Genomic DNA, 19,173 nt, shown 5'->3' with positions numbered 1-19,173 from the left:
CTACTGGTGGTGAATCTATTTTTTTCTGTTCTTGTTTTGCACCTGTTGTAATAATGGATATATTTAGCTGCCAATTAACTTTAACATTTAAAATAAAAATACTCTCCCAACAAAAGAAGAATCTAGCCCATAGGTGCTTTTGTTAGATGGGGAGGGAGAGATATTTTTTTACTTAACTTGTTAATTTTTTTTCCTAGTTTGCCTAGACAATCCAGCAGTAGTATGTGGGTGACTTATTGCCATTGCTACTAGGAAGCAAGCATGATGAATTTAATAATAACTTTCTCCTTGTGCCCGCTCCCGCGTCTACCTACCTATCTATCTAGATTTGCTGTTAGCAATCCATATCAAAACAACATGCCTGTATGAATTGAAGAATCATCAGTGTTGCAAAAGCTAAAATGATTAGCTCATTATGGTGAACTCTCAGACGTTGGAAGCCCATTTCACTAGAGTAGCTCTGCTGCAACCTTCTCGCCCTGCCCATTTAGTGCAGCACCCTTTAAGAACATTAAAATTAACCATTAGCTGAATCTAAAGCACATTGAAAGGACATTGTCTTTGACCTAGCTCCATTTCAAAATTAAACCGTTATATATTTGTATGAATCGAGGAAGGGAGAATTGATGTTTCTAGATTAATCTAATAGCTAGTCTTGCTATTTTGGATTAACATATTAATAATGGATTTGTTGTATATAGTGTGAAATTGTTGTATCTGATTAGCTCTATTCCTGTATTTACATAGCATCTTGTGCGTCAATTTAGGGCTCAGCCTCCAGTACCTAATTTCTTTGATCAGGATTTAAAACTGTGTAACCTTTTTGGTGAAATTGTATTTGGGTAAAATGATTTGGATGAATCATCTCTAAGAAAGTTGCATAATACACTACTATTATGACGAAGAATGCGGATTCTGACTTGAAAGCAATTTCCTTTATTTGACCTTAATATGCATTTTCATCATGCTACTGATGAAGGTTCCAACAACATCTCAAAACAAAATTATATAACAGTAAAATGTATTCTGCAGACACTGAGAATTACTGCATAACATGCTGTATTGATTGCAGAAGACTGGAAGTTACATGTGGCTTTAATGCTGCTTAGCCTATTGAAAATATGTCAGTCACGCTGATGTGTAGATCTCATGGGTTTGTAGCTGGAAAAATCTGCTTATAAATGTTACATACCAGGTTTTCATGTAGGAAATATTCAGTAAATGTACACATTTCTCTAATTTTACTTTATAATTTAAATTATTCCTCAACAGAAAAAAATTGTCAGATATTTCAAAAATGAAAATATGAGGAATGTGCGTACAGATGGGTCCACCTTCCCATGCAAACAGAACTCATTTTGGGACTTGTACACTTGTGAACTAATAACAAGTTTCAATACCTACACTGAAAACCAGGAAAGTGAGAGCAGCTGACACATTGAGGACCAATTGTCTTTTATGCACACTGGTCCTAGATCTGTACAGGTCTAGAATCAGTGTGCCTCAAGGACTGTCACAGGGCAAGGAATTCATCTGTTCTCTTTTTGGGCATGGGATCACAATTTGTGATTTGCCTGTGCGAGTTCCATTGGAGGTGTGCAAGCAAGCAAATGTGATGCTGCCACCTCATGACCATGATTGTAGCATGGGGTTGAACATCCTCTCTGCCTCTGACTGCCTCTTCACATTGCTGGCTGCCTCTACACTTAGCAGGGGGCTGATCAGCATTTTGCTGGTAGCATATGGTGCCACCAGCCTGCTCGTTTTAAAAGCAGACTGCCTTTCTTAAAGGGAAGCTGCATTGAATAAAGTTGATGGAATTTAAAACATGGGGTGGAATTTTCCATGCCCGCAGGTGTCGGGCGTGTTTGGCGACAATGCAGCCTTGCAGTGCAGGCTAGGAGAATGCCTGTGCAATATGAACAGATAATATGGCAAGAAGGCCAAAAATCAGTTTCATGACGTCGCGAAACCAGCTTGCAATCGTCCGCTCTGCCTGTCAATGGCGAGCCGCGTTTCTCACCGTTGGATATCCGGAAGCTTATTGTAATACATCAACATATCATTATAAGTCCAGCCTGCCAGAATCATCCCCCCAACACTGGGTCATCCGAGATCACACCACTGTGTTTCATAACAGCATATATAAGGCATGCCCTTTGCGGGCTGCACTTCGAGGGGAGCCCAAATGTGAGTGCACAGTAACATTGTGCAGTGCTCGCCAAGGACGCCTATTGGACTTCTAGTTTGAAAAAAAGTTCAGGAGCATTTGGTGACAATTTTATGCCTCTTCGTTGCTTGAGTGGGCAGATAAGCTAGAGGCCCAACTCCAAGCATGTCATTGTGGCTGCGTCTGAACTCTGTCAGCTGCAACGGAATGGTCACTTTATACAAAGTTTCCCAAATGCGTGGCCGCTTCCCTCCTTATGTGCTTGTGCACTCAGGCGAGGGCACAGACAAGTCACTTCTTCCCGGCTGGCTGGGGCAAGGGCTGCACTGCAGTTGAGGCGACTTCGTTGGGGGGGGGGGGGGGGGGGGGGGGTGTCAAGGGCTGCACTGTGGTTGAGGTGAGTTGTGGGGTTAAGGGCTGCCCTGTGGTTGAGGCGCTGTTGGAGGGGGGGCAAGGGCTGCACTGCAGTTGATGGTAGTGCACAAGCACATGGGGAGGGAAGCGGCCACGCATTCGGGAAACTTTGTATAAAGTGACCGTTCCTCCACAGCTGAGACAGTTCAGATGCAGCCACAATGACATACTTGGGGTCGGGCCTCTAGCTTACCTGCCCACTCAAGCAATGAAGAGGCATAAAATTGCCATCAAATGCTCCTGAAATTTTCACCCGGCTGGCACGGGCTGCAAACTAATGAGCATTTTAGTAGACTGCAGAACAGTTGGACAACTGGACACATTGTACAACCTCCTTGCTAAAGCTGGCCATGGAGCAATCACTCGTTGGAGGCGCTCACATCCCCTTGCAATGTCATCATTCAGGTTTGGACCAGTCTCTTCCATAGTTCAAGCTAACAGTGCAGCCTTGCAGTGCAGGTTAGGAGAATGTCTGTGCCTGAGCTGAGGGCACAGCATGCAGTCCAATGGGCAAAGCTATTGCCAATCGGTCAGGTGGAGTGGGGCAGAGGTGGGTGGAGTCCCAGGCAGCCATGCTTGGGCTCCCGTGCAAACTGCTGAAGAGCCACAGTGAACTGTTGCTGTTCAGCGCCTAGCTAGACCCAGTGCCTATAGTCATTCCTGCAGATGACCGAGAACTAGTGTAGCTGAAGACTGCGCATGTCTAGGGAACTGGTCAGTCACATCTGCCAGCTGCTGCAGGATTTGGCCCCATGGGAACATGAAGGGCATCCACTGCCCATGGTCGCAAAAGTGACTGTGGAGCTTAATTTTTATGCCACTGGCTCCTTTCAGGGTTCCACAGGTGACCTCTGTGGGATATCGCAAGCCTCCATCCACAAATGCATCCATGAGGTCACAGATGCCATCTTCGCGAAGGCACACACCTTTGTGCATTTCGCCTGGGATCAGGAAAGTGAGGATGCAAGAGTGCTGGGTTTTGCCCAGATCTCAGGTTTCCCACAGGTGCAGGGTGCTATCGACTGCACTCATGTGGTGCTCAGATCTGCGTCACAACAAGTGGTCAACTATGTCAACTGCAAGGGCTTCCATTCGCTGACTGTGTTGCTGGTGGGCAACCACCACAAATGCATCCTGCAGGTCTGCGCACGGTTCCCAGAGAGTATCCACGACTCCTACATTCTCAGTTGGTCTCAGATCCATGATGTCTTCCAGAGTCCACAGAGGCTGCAGGAATGGCTCCTCGGGGATAAGGGCTACCTGCAGAGGTTGTGGCTGATGACCCCCATGCAGCGGCCTCAGACTGCAGCAGAGCAAAGATACAACGAGGCTTATGTGCAACTCACAACTTGGTGGAGCAAATTATCAGGCTGCTGAAGATGAGGTTCCGGTACCTGGACCAGTCTGGTGGAGCCCTGCAATACAGTCCGCGGAGGGTGCCATGCATCATCATCGCCTGCTACACCCTATACAACCTGGCACTGCAATGGGGAGAGGAGCTGGCTGAGGAGGAGATGGAGGAGCTCAAGGTCTCCTCCGATGAGGAGGACGTTGACAGGGATGAGGGTGAGGAGGTCCTTGAAGGCGGCGATGAGGCCATCGCATTGGCAAGACGAGGCAGGCGTGCTCGGGAGACCCTCATATCTGCTAGATTTGTGGAGGATGATGATGACATGCAGTGAGGAGACACCATATATCCTCACATTGCATCTGTGAATGTTTGACTCCAGTCTGGCTGATGGCAGCGCACATCTCTCTGATAAGGCCCCTGTCATGGAGACAGAATGGAGGCCCTAATCATCGCTTAATTGCAGGAGGTTGATCACGACATGCAGTGAGGACACTCCATAGATCTTCACATACCCTCTGCGAATGTCTGACCCCTGGCTGGCCGAGGGCAGCTCATTTACGCACTGTGATCAGGGTCATATCCTGGAGACACAGCCATGAAACGGTAAATGCACCTGATCCTTTGTCAGCCTTCAGTACCTGACCCCTTCAGGAGCACGGTGTCACTGGTAACAGATGCTGGCGAGATGGGGGCCAGCCCCACCTTAAAGGTGCTGAGGGCACACCAAGAGAATGACAGAACTCTGTGATGCCTGCCCATGCCATTCTGGCAGTAATGACAAGCACCGTTGTGGTGCAGGCAGCAGTAATGGTATTTGGTCACCTTGATCTGAAGGCCACACAAAGCACAAGGAAAGAGACCCTGGGCAGAGAGCTCTGCCTTTATCTTGGTGCAGGAACCAAGGTTTCATTCCTGAGTGGCATGAACACTGCTCATCAGAACAAGGAGCCATAGGCAGGGACACAATCTTGGGAGTTTATTTACAATAGTGAACATTATGTACAAGTGATTAACACTCGTACCCACGCTGTGCAATAGTGAGCACTCTGCACTTTGAATCCAGCGACCTGAGTTCAAATCTCGGTGGAACCAAGCTTCTCGTTTGCCGCCCTACTGTTAAAGTCTGGGGCAGGCGAGTGAACGACAGCTGCAGGTGCTTTCTGATTACAGTGCCTTTTCTGGCTCTGAGTTCTTCATATTGCTGTGCGGCCATGTGGCCTAATGGATACGACGTCTGACTTTTGATCCCATCAAAAGATTGCAGGTTCGAGTCCTCCTGTGGTTGCTTTGGCGGGTGGTTAGCTCAGATAGTTAGAGTGTGGTGCTAATATCGCCAAGGTCACGGATTCGATCTCCATACTGGCCATGAGACTTACCTGTGTTGAAGCATGCTTGCTGCTGACGCCGTTTAGTTGCAATCCCAAAAAGATTGCTATCACACTGAGAGACCATTTAAAGTAGGGATACCTGCACATGGTTTCTTGCAAAAAATTTCTACAACTTCCTGATTGGAAACAAGCGTGAGTAGCTGCTGCCTGAGTGGAGCTTTGCTGTGGCTCTGGCTGGAGTTGCTGCCTTGCCTGTGGCTCTTGCTGCTATTCCTGTACCTGGAGTTGCTTTTCCTGTGGCTGTTGTATTTTGTGGAGTTTCTTGTCTGCCCAGAAGGAGGAGAAGAGGAGCTTGGGAGTTGGACTTCTTTTTGGGGACTAAAACTACCTGCTGCTGCTGCAGGGTGGGGCCTTGCGAGGCCTGAAGAGCTGGGGATTGGGAGTTTGGAGAGAGCCGGAGGGGAGAGTACACAACACCAGCTGGAGGGGGAGGGCTTTTGCTGTGCCAAAGATGGGTGCCTGGGGGAGAAAACAAATGCAGAGGGTCCTTCAACTGCTTGATTGCCTGCAGAGGAAGGGAAGGAAGACCTGTTTCTGCAAAAAGGAGGGCAGTGACTGACAGCTTTGAAGGGGAAGAGAAACCCACACCCCGCTCTGCCCTCTCTTGCCTGGGTTCAGCTGTGCTGCCTAGAGCCAGCTGCATACGTGGACAATTACCATCTGCTCCTGGACTGTGCCTGGACAGGGCTAGCTGCCCAGGAGAAGACTCCTCCCCCTGCAGCGGAACATTGGAAACCCCTGCCCACCCCAAAAACATCAAAGCATCTGCCTGCCTTTGTCCCCTCTCAATCCCCCTCCCCCTCTCCCTCTCACTCTCCCCTGCTCCCATTCCTCTTTGCTCAAGGCTGTTTGTTTTTTGCTTGCATCGGGGTGGGTGTGGCACTCCCCGATGGCTGTGGTGGGGCCCATTCAGACCACCTAAGTGGAGACGGTGGCCTCTTGGCCCCTGCTTCTTCTGTGGCCCTGTTGCCATTTAAATTGCTGACCCGCAAGCTTGGGGTGAAGTGCTACGCCCACCCTACCATGGCAATTGAGGTTAGCATCAAGGCTATGGCCTGGGTTGTAGGCCCTTTGGCCATAGATGTGATCTCTAAAATATATGACAAGGACATGATTATCACGAAGGCCGAGTGGGTGGTGCACCTCGCCCCCGAGAAGGGGCTCATGATGGGCGGGACGTTTCTGGCGGTGGACCCTCTGGAGGTTACCGCCCAGAGACTCATTCTGTTGTCCCCTTTGCCCCCGATGGGCTCCTCCTTCCCCACCTCTGTCATCTGCGGGAGGTGAGGCTGGGTGTGGCGCCAATCCCGCTCGGCCTGAAGGAAGCTAGCCTTCGCCACGTGTACTCCTTCCAGCACCAGGTTTTCATTCACTGGGCCAGAGAGGAGTGCACAAAGTGGGGTTTTGACGTTGAATTCGAGGGGGCTGCCTATCGTGTTTTCTGGTTGGCGGATGGCATGCGGTGCCATGCCTGCAAGGAGTTGGGGCATATAAGAAAGAACTGCCCCGCCTCCAAAGCCACCAGCAACATTCAGGCGGCCACTGCTGGCACCGCCACTCCTCCCCCCGCCACCGCTCCATCTTCCTCTCGCAAGGTGGGGTGCCGCCGGCAGCCACCGTCATCTTGGATGCTGGAGAGGTTGGGGGGGGTGGGGTAGGGTGAGCGGGGGGAAGACCCCACGTGTAAGAAGGCCGGTAGAACTGCCACACAGAGGTGGCCCCCTGCCCTGATCCCCAGACCCCTGAAGACACCGACTCGGTGGAGAAAACATCCTCCAGTTCCAGCGACATGTCCGCGCGTGCTCCCGGGCCTATAGGTGCCTCAGCGCCAAGTGCTGAGCCCGGCGTCGTCCCTGCGTGGGTTCCTGGGTCCGGCAGCAATGGGACGTGTGACCTCGAGCCGGTAGTTGTCTTGAAAAGGATAAACCTGTCAGGACCCCAGAGGGCGGAGCGTCCGGAGGGGCTGGACGAGGCGGTGGGGGCCTCACAGATGGAGGTCTCCCTGGCCCACAGCCTGCCCCAGAAGCGGCGCCACCCCTTGGAGGTCAAGTGCAACCTCCTCCCCTGATGAAAAGGTGGAGTAAGTCCTTGCTCTGCCCTCTGAGTGGGGCCCATAAATAATGACCCCTTGCCGTGGTCCCCTGAGCAGAGCCCCTCAGAGGTCGGTGAGGGTATCACCCTTGCAGTGGCCCCCCACCTTGACACATCCTGCACCCCCTAGATGCCATCTGTCCCCCCAGGGGACTGCGGCAGTCCTTTTACTATCCCAAATACAGGGTCATTGGGTTGTGGTGGCGAGGAGGGCCTCCCTGCTCCTTCCCAGCCTTTAGCACCAGGTGCCTCCGTCCTGGGTCCAGAGCATTTTCTGGACTCGCTGGGCAACCCAGTGCCTGAAGGGGAGCAGGGCTTTGAGCCACCACCACCCTTTGGCCCAAACCCCCCCAGAGGAGACCAGAGAGGACCCCTCCGCTCTTGATCCTAGGAGTGGGATTGAGGTGGAGGCGGAGCCGACTGGCAACTCCAAACCAGCCCCGTACTCAATACAAGGGAGGGGTCGGAAGCTGGAGGCAGTGGTCTGGAGGAGGACAGCGTGTCGGCAGTGAGCACTGGGGACGACTTAGAGTCATCGTTGGATCAAGTGGTGGATCCCCTGGTGCGCCCCCCCTCCCAACATTGATTCTCCCCTTATCCCTGTATGAGAGCTCTGGGATTTTTTAGTGAGGAATCGTGGTCGCCGAGACAGGGTCCAGTTGGCCTTGGACTGGTGGCATTCTTATCCTCTGGCGTTCCAGTCCGCCTGCAAGGCCCTAAAAGCCCCTGAGCTGGACCGGAACGCCAAGTGGAGGGTCCATACGTTTCTCGCTGGGCTCTTAAAGGAGAGGAAGGCCTAATACTCCTCTCCTTCTTGCACAATCTGAGATGATGGTGATGGGTACCAATACTCTTGACAATGAGGACTACCATAGCTAGCCTCAACATCCACTGCAGCAGGAATGCACAGCGCAGCTTCCAGATCTTCTCGGTCCTCAGGGACGGGAAATATGCGGTGTGCTTCCTGCAGGAAGCCCATACTGTTCCGGGAGACAAAGCTACGTGGCTCCTGGAGTGGCGAGGTGGAGGTCTACATGAGTCACCTTGCCTCCAATTCTGGTGGGGTGGCTATCTTGCTGCACCTTACTGTGCGCCGAGGGGTCATGGTGCTTCACTTTGGGCGCGCAGCAGCAAGCGAGCTTCTTTGAGGAAGTGTCCACTCATCTGGGCTCCATTGACGTGGGTGAGTGCATTGTCCTCTGGGGCAATTTCAACTGCACCCTTGGGGCCAGGGACTGTCATGGTGCCCAGCACCACACGCTAGGTGTGACTAAGTTGAGGGACCTGGTTGGGACGTTCAATTTGGTGGATGTCTGGTGACGTCTCCATCCTTACTCCAGTGTTTTCACTTTAAGGTCACCTGGAGTCAGCGCGTTTAGACTCGACCGCCTTTGTTCCGTCGGCCTCTGTGCAGCAGGTGCCATGCTCGGACCACCGTCTGGTGTGGGCGGAGCTCGTTCCGTTCTGTGCTCGGACGGTATCCGCGTACTGGTACTTTAATAACCTGCTGCTGGAGGACGAGCAGTTCCTGGACTCATTCTGTTGTTTCTGGGCCGGCTGGAAAAGGAAGCGGGGAGGCTTCTCCTCCTTGAGGCTATGGTGTGATGTGGGCAAGGCTCACGTCTGTGTCTTCTGTCAGGAGTACACGAGGGGGTCAACAAAGAGGCAGAAATCCAGGGTCGAGGAGTTGGAGAAGGAGGTGCTCAACCTGGAGGCATGTCTCAGTCAGCCCGATGTGGACCTGGCGCTGCGGCTGGTGTACGAAGAGAAGAAGTACGTGCTGCAACTCGTCGGGTCCCGCGCTGCATATGTGAGTTTGTGGATCCAGTTCCTCCAGGGCCTGGACTGCGGCTCCCCCTTCTACTCACTGGAAAAAATGCACGGAGTCCATCAGCAGCTCCTTACGTTGCTGGCCGACGATGGCTCCCTTGCCTCGGATCTGGAGGGCATCAGGGCTATTGCCCGAGACTATTACAGTGTCCTGTTCTCTCAGGATCTGTCCAGTGAGGATGCTCGCAGAGTTTTGTGAGAGGACCTGCCGCAGGTCGACCCGGAGGGTGCTGGAAAGCTTGACTCCCCAAAAGTCTGGGGAAGCTGACCGGCACCCTCGACAGCCTCTCCAGGGGCAAATCCCCAGGGCTGGACGTGCTGACTGTGGAGCTCTTCAGGGCGTTCAGGACATACGCATGGGTCCTGGGGGAGAGTGTCGCAACCAGGGAGATGCCCCTCTCGTGGTGCAGGGCCGTGATTGCCCTGCTGCCTAAGAGGGGATCTCTGCCTTCTTAAAAACTGACGCCCGGTCTCCCTCCTCAACACAGATTACAAGATCTTTGCCAGAGCCATGTCTTCTCCCCTTGGCACTGCGCTGGACCACATGATCCACCCTGACCAGTCCTACACTGTCCCAGGCCGTACCATATTTGATAATATCCATCTGGTCTGGGACACCATCCACTTTTTTCCAGAGGACCGGTCTGTCAAGCGTCTTCCTGTTTCTTGACCAGGAGAAGGCATTTGTCAGGGTGGATCCTGAATATTTATCTATAAATCTGCGAGTATTCGGGTTCGGGACGCATTTTGTCGCCCGGATCCGACTTCTGTTGCTGCTAGTGAAGGTTAACAGGCCCCTGATGGCGCCCCTTCGCTTTGGGAGAGGGGTATGTCAGGGCTGCCCCCGTCTGGCCAATTGTATTTTATCTGCGTGGAACCTTTTCTGCGCCTCTTGCGGAGGAGGTTGTCGGGATTGGTTCTGTGAGGGCCGGGGATCGGGGTGGTCCTTTCAGCTTACGCTGATGACTGACCCAGCTGAGTTGCAGAGGATGCGCGAGTGCCTGGAGGTCTACTCTGCCACATCCTCTGCCGGGATCAACTGCGGCAAGTGTTCTGGACTCCTGGTCGGTCAGTGGCAGGTGGATCCCCTGGCAGAGGAGCTCAGGTCTTTCACCTGGAGCGGGACCAGCCTCTTCTACCTGGGGGTCCACCTCTGCCCTGCTGAGGAATCCTGGCTGCTGAATTGGCAGGAGCTGGAGACCAAAGTCACCAGTCACCTGCGGCGCTGGACAGGACTGTTCCAAGCGCTGTCTTACCGGGGTCGAGTTGTGGTCATAAACCAGCTAATTTCCTCCATGTTGTGGTACCGGCTGGTCACTTTGACCCCTCCCCTGGATTTTGTCACAAAAATCCAGGGAATGCTCGTCAAATTCTCCTGGGACAAAAGGCTGCACTGGATCACTGCTGAGGCTCTGAGTCTCCCACTTAGGGAGGACGGTCAGGCGCTTGTGTGCCTATGCACACTAGGTGGCGACCTTCCACTTTCAGACCCTGCAGCGATATCTTTACGTTGAGCCCCTCCGAGATGGTGTGCCCTGGTGATGAATTTCTTCCGCCAGGTGAACGGCCTGAATTATGACATGCAGCTCCTGTTTATAGACCTGAGGGGCCTTTGTGGCTCCTTGCAGGCATTGCCCGTCTTTTACCAGGACCTGATCAAAGTCTGGAACATGGTCGCCACGCGTCGCAGCTCTCCGCCGTCAGGAGTAGCGGCTATCGTCAGAGAGCTGCTGCTCAGGAACCTGCACCTCCACCACTTTCAGTGGAAAGGAGGGATGTGGCGGTTGGGGTGACCAGGATTGGGGACAAGCTGGGTGGCTGAGGAGTGGGCTGGATGCTACCACAGGAGTTGGCGCATCGTGCGTTGATGGCCGTCCAGCTTGCAGCTAATGCCATTCAAGTCCTCAGGATGGTTATGCTCGGCCCTGACGTTATACTGGGTCTTGAGGTGGCGCAGGTGTGCGATGGTCTTCCGTCTGAGTGTACCCCTGTTTGGACGGAATTCCATATTGGCCCCAAGCCCCAAACCCTCCCTCCGGAGCCAGTGCCCCGCAACAATTCGCCTCACGGAAATGCCCTCCGTGCCCTTTAGCCCAGTGTGGAGGGGCTTCCTGTACGGGCTGCTGCTGCACACCCTTCACTTCCTCGCCCTTGCCCGCTGCCCGGAGACGCCCTGGCATGCCTTGTTGCCATCTGGCGGTGGAGTTCCCCAGCGGAGGGGGGGGTGTTGGGGGGCCGGGGTGGGGGAGGGTGGGGGTTGGCTGCAATCATTTTGCCTTTCGGGACCATGACTTCTTTGCAGCGGGCCTTGCCTGGAACCACCGAGAGGTGTGCACGTGGCTGGACTTTAAATATGGTGCTCGGTGTGAGGAAGCGGCGAGGCGACGACGTATTTGGGTGAATGAGAGCCCGCCCACCATCAAAATGACATGTTTCCCGGGAATGCATGATAATGCGGCAGGATTGGGATGATACGGTGTGAAAAGCCGCCATTGTGGCCGGCGGAAATGACGTTCTTTTTCCCACCCGCTACCACACTTAGACGGAATCATCCCAGATTTGCACTATGGTAAGCAAAACATCAGGGCAGAGAGAGGGTTTCACCATGATGAATATTCACTGGAGACACTAGTCATGGAGGTGGACAAGAAGAGAGACTCTATGGAAGAGAGTATGACACCACAGCATGAATGAAGAGGCTCTTTCACTTGAACTGACTATTGCTACCAGTTCAGATACTGGCTCGTTACAGACTTTTGAGGCAAGTATAACATTGGGATCAGCACATGATGGGTCAAGTGGGCATAAGATCACAAGAAAAGGAGCAGGAGTAGACCATTTGGCCCATCAATCCTGCTGTGCCATTCAATAAGATCATGGCCGATCTGATTGTGGCCTTAACGCTATAGTGGGCTGCAGCCAGGTCAGGGGAAAAGGATGGAGGCTGCAGCTGAGTTCTGCTGCAGAAGACTCATCGAAGGATATCAGTGTACAGGAGAATTCTGATGGACATGGGCAGCAAGATTCTGGGTGCAATAAAAACAGAAAATGCTGGAAAAATTCAGCAGGTGTGACAGCACCTCATAACATTTAAGAAGTATTTGGAAGTGCACTTGTGATGCCATGGCATACAAAGCTATGAGCCTAGTGCTGTAAAATGGGATTAGAATAGTTAGGTACTTGTTTGACTGGCACAGACTTGATGGGCCGAAGGGCCTTTTTCTGTGCTGTAGATCTCTATGACTCTATGAGCATCTGTGGAGAGAGAAACAGAGTTCTGGGTGTTCTGGAAGATTCTGGATGCATTGGCTGGCCTGCTAGCCAGCCTCCTGTCACCTTCAAGGAGCTCAGAGGCACAATGGCAGAGAGCATTGCTCAGAGCTTGCTCTCTACATGGCTGCTGTTCCATCTCTGACATGCTGCAAGACCCAGAGGCACTGCCACTGCAGCCCTTTGACATTTCTTTATTTTTCAACATTCTTCTTCCTGTTAAGAGGATTTTTCGTCTCACCACCACTGCCCCCTCCCCACTCAGCTCCCTGTCTTCCCAGTTTATTTCTTCATTTCTGTTTTTTAAATTTGCCTTCTCTTCATTTTTAGACCTTTGTTGATATCTGGTTATAATCAGGAAAATAAGCATAAGAAAGTGTTAGCTGCTCTGTTGGCTAGTTTGACTCACCAGCTGTGTTTGCACTGGCCAGGCAGATCACAAAGTAATGAATTTTTAAAAAAGAACAGCTGCTACCAGATCTGGGATTTTGTGACTGAAGAGCACCACTATCTTTAAATAGCTGTAAAAGTTATGATTAATGTTTTCATGTCTTTTGTTTCCCTGTCCTTTTTTCCTGATCTGTTAAATATATCTTTGTTTAAGCACAAGGAAACTGGGTAGTGAGAGTGATTTATCTTGTTGCTTTGAGAGCTAAATTAATATCGGCAAATATATCTTAATATATATATTAATATTTGCTCAGGGTAATTTTGTGGCAGTTCAGCTGTATGCTTTATAATATGCTATTAAATTAGCTTCTTTATTTATGGGATGACTCATTCAACCCAGTCTCTTTGATCATTTAATTAGAAATCATCTTTCCCATTACATTGTTCATGTTTTCTGTAATTTTGCTAGCAGCTAAATATATGTGACAAACAGAAATAAAATTGATAATAAACTGTTAATGTGCTTAATCCATAATATGTTCAAAGAAAATTGCATTGCAGTTTAAACAGTACCTTTTTTAAATCTTGCAGTGCTTTTCTAAGACCAAAGCTGGGCAAACAGTATGAAGCCTCCTGTGTGGTATGTTATCTTATTTTAATATTGAATGTATACTCTGGTTACTAAGGTGACAATAAAGCATTTCTGTTCACTTCTGAAACTTGACATAAATGTAGGTAGGCACCTGTTTTCAGCATAGTGCTATTAAATGTCATTATCTCATGACTGGCACCTGTTACAATCCCAGGAGAGACTGATAACTTTAAAAAAAAAGAAACTTGAACTTCTAGTTGATAGCTGGAGGGATGATGCAACTAGATTTCATATTTTAAGATTTTTGCTGTAACAGATAGACTAAAAGAAATTTGACTAAGTGTTATTTTTGTAGGCAACTTATACTTTAAACAACAGGACAGAACATTTCCCTTTTACTTTTAACGCAACCAAAAAACCCACTTCATAGGTATACTTTATACTGTCCCTCGAGTAGTTATTTTGTTTTCCCGGACCCAGTCTAAAGTGATTTGTTTACTTCCGTTCCTTTCCTTTCCCAGCCTGGTAACTTTTAACCTTCGAACTATCTTTCACGGTGAGGGGTTTTCCTCACCATTCTCCCTCTAGCACAAGCTAGGTGAGTCTTCCAGCTTCATTTCAAATCCTAAGGAACTTGTCCTTTTCGATCCAAGCATAAGTTCCCACCCACATTCCTGCATGGTGAACCATAGCTACTCCCTGTCTCCTAGATCCTGCTTGTGTCTGTGAGTTTCAGGAATATCTTCAAAACCCTCCTGCTCTCAAAGCCCATCTCCATGTCAACATGAACCATATGGGCCTTGTATCTAGGTAAAAATGACATTAACTATTCTTGAGACCCCCAACTCTCATATCCTGTAAATGGACAGTTAAGGCATAATTGCTTACAACCCAACATTCTCAAAACCTTCCTGGGACTTTGAAGACTAGCAGTCTGACCACTATAAGCACAGATGCTGCTGCCATTGTCTCCAAATGTGGACACCCTACACCTTTCCAACAAAACAACCTTCTTTAACAGCCACGTAACCCAGACATGTTGTTAGGCAGACTTCAGAACAAGTCACATGACCCTTTCATTTTACTCTAAGTTAAAGACCCAGTCACGAACGTAACAGACTTATAAACCACTTATTCATAAACACCCTTGTTACTGAACTCAAGAATCACCATCATCACCATCAGTCCACAGGAACCACAGTCATTACTACCTACAAGATTTGCAGCAGCAACTCTGCAAGATTACTCTTATAGCACCTCCCAGCCGCATAACCTCTAACACCAATAATGACAAAAGCAGCAATGTCATGGAAAGACTATTACTGGAAGTTCCATCTAACTCATATACTATCCCAACTTGGACATAAAGCACTGTTTCTTCATTGCTGCTGGGCCAAAATCCTGGAATTCCCTACCATCAGCACCCATGCACATCAAGCGCCTTAGCCTATAAACATCAGTACAAGATCTGCAACATTTCAAGGGGTGACCACAACATCTCTTTTGTTAGTGTAACTAGGGATAGTGAATAAATTTTGCCTTGTCAGAGTCACTCACATCCTGAGAAAAAAACAAAAATAATCGTTGTGGTTTCTTTATTCTTGCTATTGGCAGTAGGGGTTCTCCCTTTCACCAAAAAAGAACATAGAAATCATTATTCATTTTTCATAGCACATGTTGACAACAATATTTTATTCATTTTTGTTGCTTTGATAACAAAATGTCTATCTTGGTGATGGTATAGTATAAGGCACAGTACATCATTTTTATTTTGAATTGACCCATGTATTTGTCAGATCCTTTTTTGCATTGGAGGCTGAACATTTGCCAGTAGATAGTGTGGCTGTAGTCCTCATCTGGACTGGCAGCAAATAGTAGCAATACATATGTGTATTAGAAGAACCTGTAAATTGTGATTTGGTTATTCAGAACAAAGTTTTTCAGTGATAAGTTTTTTTTTATATCACAAATTGTGGGGGAGGTAGCTGTAGAGACTATTCATTTGGATTCAACCAGTTGGCTTGTTGGGCAAGGATACACAGTGGTGAACAGCCTCACTGAAGGAATGTTTTTGATTGAGCAGTAATCAGATGATTCACAGCATTTAGTTTGTTTGCAGTATGTTGCATTGTATGCAGTGTTCCTGAACAACTCAACAATCCGTTATATAATGAATAAACTACTACACCAGTGAAAGAATATGCATCTTACTTTCTCCACAAAACCAAACTGGCCAACACTCCACTAACAAAGAAAGGAAAGGAAACATATTCTAAGATCTACAGGACCCACCAATATTAGTCTAATTGTGTACAGTGTAAATACTTAACACAATTTTAAATGTTTAATAAGTCTTTTTCCAGACTATAATTTTCACAAAAAGCAACTAACCCATTGATGTGGCTTTATGGGTTAGAATCTGGACTGGAATAATGACATTCAAGCTGCTGTACATAGTTTTAGGATGTTCTTTGCTCCTTTTAATTTGCATTGTCGATAGGTGAGGTTTTTAACCATTCTAGATGATGATGTGTTTTTCTTATGTAATGAAATATAACCATAAAGTAGGCACAAGTCTCCACCTGCACCTCACTCACAAGATGTCCATTCTATCTCTTACAAGCTCTTAGCAGGAAGAGTGTGCAGTACTAAGCAGGGTTACAGGAACACATATCTGCAAAGCATATGCATAGTGAAGTGAAATTAGCAGACCTTGTGGAAGGATTGTATTAATTTATTTTAACTGTGTTTTATTGGTTTCTAGTCTTTTGAGCGTGTTTTGGTGGAGAGCAAGTTACATGGTCTCTCGCCTACTCTCTCCGAGGCCATTCAGAGCATTACACGCTGGGAACTGATACAGGCTGCCTTACCACATGTACTCCATTGCACTGCTACACTACTGTCAAACCGGAATAAGCTTGGTGAGCTATTATGCATTCTCCTCTATTAATTTTTCTGGAAGATAAACAGTAGTTGCATTTTGCACATATGTAAGCATTTTGGATATTTGTTGCATAGCGAATCAGATTTTTTTTTAACCATGCGTGTACTGCCCTGTAGCTAAGGTTTCAATTTGTACTAGGTGCATATTTCAGTAAATTTTTAAACATTCTCAAGCACTGAAATAAAAGATATAAGTTAATAAAGAATTTTCCTGTAAATATATCCATTTAGCCAATAACTATCAGTGTTAATTATTAACTGATCATATAGAACTGTCAAGTTTATGATAACTCAGGTATTTCTATACTGTAGCAGAGCAGGGAGGTACGATGGGCAGTGCCTTCTGCTGAAAGCATTGACAAGCTTTGTTGAGAGATTGGTGACAGGTAGTAGGGATGATGAACAAAGCAAAACAAGGTCCTAAATATACCAAGGGGAACATTTCCCCCCGTTGGGGTGAGGGAGGAAGTGCGGCCTTCCGATTGGCACCCCCGGTTGGGGGGGACGCTGCCATTTACGAGGGCGCTCCTTGTGCGGGGGGGGGAATTCCCTCAGTGCAAAGTGTTGCCTCAGGGAGATCGGCTCCAATTCAAAAGCTGACAGAAAGGTAATAAAAAAATTCCCTGACATGTCCCCTCATGTGACACTGTCACATGAGTTGAGACATGTCCTTAACTTTTAGTTAAACATTTTATAAACATTTAATAGCCCTCATGAAACCTCCCGTGGATGAGGTTTCATGCTTTTGCTGAGGCCCGCCTGGGCTCCCGGCCTGCCCGCCAACCCTAAGGCTGGATGGGCAGGTCCATCAATCAAGTTGATTAGTTTTTTAATGGCCTTAATAGACCGTAGACAATTCGGATGGCGTGCAGCTGATCTGAAAGTCTAAATCGTGGGGTGACATTGAGATACACGCCTGACTTATCCCCGCGTCGGTGAAGTGGGCCCCGCCCCCTCTCGCCGACCTAAAAGCCTGCCCCAAGTTAGTAGCATATCCATTTTAATTGCTTTGAAATTGTTTTCAATGTTTCAGCTAACTTTTTTGAGGAAGTATAATAAAATTTAAAATAATTCCTGAGCAAGGAAGATGAATTCAGGGGAAAAAAAATGGTTGGGCTTTCAGTTCATCAGATGAAGAGTTCTAGGCTGAGAAATGAATCATTTATCATGATAGAAGTACATTTGCATAATTTCCTACTGCAACAATTTGAATTTTACAACTTGAAACAAGACAGAATGCTGGAATGATGCACAGAAGTCATGGAACTTGCATCTTGTTTCTTTACCTAAACTACAAATTCTGTCATAAAGCACATTTAATGGCAGTTAATTAGTAGGCATTCTTAATTTTGAAACTTGATCTTAACCTTTGCGTGCAAAATTTGGAAATGGAGATATAGGGCCGGATTTTCGTGTAGGGATGGGAAAATGCAAGTTGGTCACTTTCGCTGCTTCCGAAATGCGAGGCCTCTGCCGAACCCCATTCCTGCCATATTTTTATCTCTATGAGATGTGAACGGAAAGCGGTTAGGTTTTGCGAGCTTCACTGCAGTGTGGGATGAGTTGCAGGAGTAGTGTGGGTGTAGAGGTGGGCTAGTTAGAAGAACCACTTGAGTTCTTGGGAACAGCAGCCCAGATCCCAACATTGTTCTTATGCCCCCTAATCTTCACCCCTCACCCACACCCGTGTCCCCTCCATGCCCCCTCATACTCCTCATGGCCCCCCATCCCTGCCCCCTATGTATCCTCCATAGCCACTCACCAAGTATCCACAATGGGCAGGCCTCAGGATTTATTTGAAATGAATATAAAAAAAATAAACTAACAATCTAATAGAGCTGCCATTCAAACATGTTTTCATGCTGAAAAAGCCTCTCATTCATAAAAACAAAACTAAATCCTCTCAAGTGTAAAAAGAAACACTTATTCACTTACCACATTGCAGTAGGGAATTAAAGGCAGATAATCCTTCAGTAATCTCTTAAAGGTTTCAACCAATATATGAATTCAGCCCCCCTGCTGAGAAAAGTGGTTCTGTCGCTTTTAAAACTCAGCCAAGCATTCATAATGGGCTCAGCTATAATAACAAACCATGAAAATTATAAACAACGGTGTCCACTGAAACTGAAAAGCCAGATGGCCTTTTTTCCTATACTACGCCAAATGCCCTGTCAATCAAAATAGTCCAGGAGCAGATGGCTGTTGTTTTTTTTTAATGAAAGCTGCTGAAGGTTTATTTTTAATTTAAAAGGGCACTGGCATCTAAATTGATTTAGATTATCACACTAGAGATCCCAAATAGTGTGTTTTTCAGCTTTGCATTCATAAGAGCATTTTTCCCAATGGGAACTTAAATGTCCTACAGCATTCACAATGGCGATCCTGACTTCAGAAGAGGTACATATGGTGCCGCAACCCAGGGTCTTCCCGACCACTGCTGCAGTTGTATAGAGCCTTGGTGAGACCGCATCTGGAGTATTACATACATACAAACATACAAATTAGGAGCAGGAGTAGGCCACTTGGCCCCTCAAGCCTTCTCTGCCATTCAATAAGATCATGACTGATCTGATTGTAACATTAATTCCACATTCCCACCTAACCCCATTAACCTTTTGCGCCCTTGCTTATCAAGAATCTATCTAGCTCTGCCTTAAGAATATTCAAGGACTCTGCTGCCACCGCCTTTTGTGGAAGAGTTCCAAAGACTCACGACCATCTGAGAGAAAACATT

At 48.2% G+C, this 19,173-nt stretch overlaps 1 protein-coding gene across 1 annotated transcript in view; it reads left to right on the top strand.

Annotated features, from left to right (window-relative positions):
* unc80 (unc-80 homolog (C. elegans)) overlaps window positions 1–19,173 on the top strand; it is a 535,199-nt gene that overhangs the window by 6,341 nt on the left and 509,685 nt on the right. Inside the window, exons 2-3 of the mRNA XM_078551715.1 lie at window positions 13,496–13,544; window positions 16,261–16,417. Of these exons, the coding sequence (XP_078407841.1) occupies window positions 13,496–13,544; window positions 16,261–16,417 (206 nt within the window). The remainder of the gene's footprint in view (window positions 1–13,495; window positions 13,545–16,260; window positions 16,418–19,173) is intronic.

This window comes from Cetorhinus maximus, chromosome 11 (genome assembly GCF_964194155.1).
Source record: "Cetorhinus maximus chromosome 11, sCetMax3.hap1.1, whole genome shotgun sequence".
NCBI classification, from domain to species: domain Eukaryota; kingdom Metazoa; phylum Chordata; class Chondrichthyes; order Lamniformes; family Cetorhinidae; genus Cetorhinus; species Cetorhinus maximus.
The sequence above is the reverse complement of the archived record's forward strand: the minus strand, read 5'-3'. Positions and strand labels throughout refer to the sequence as shown.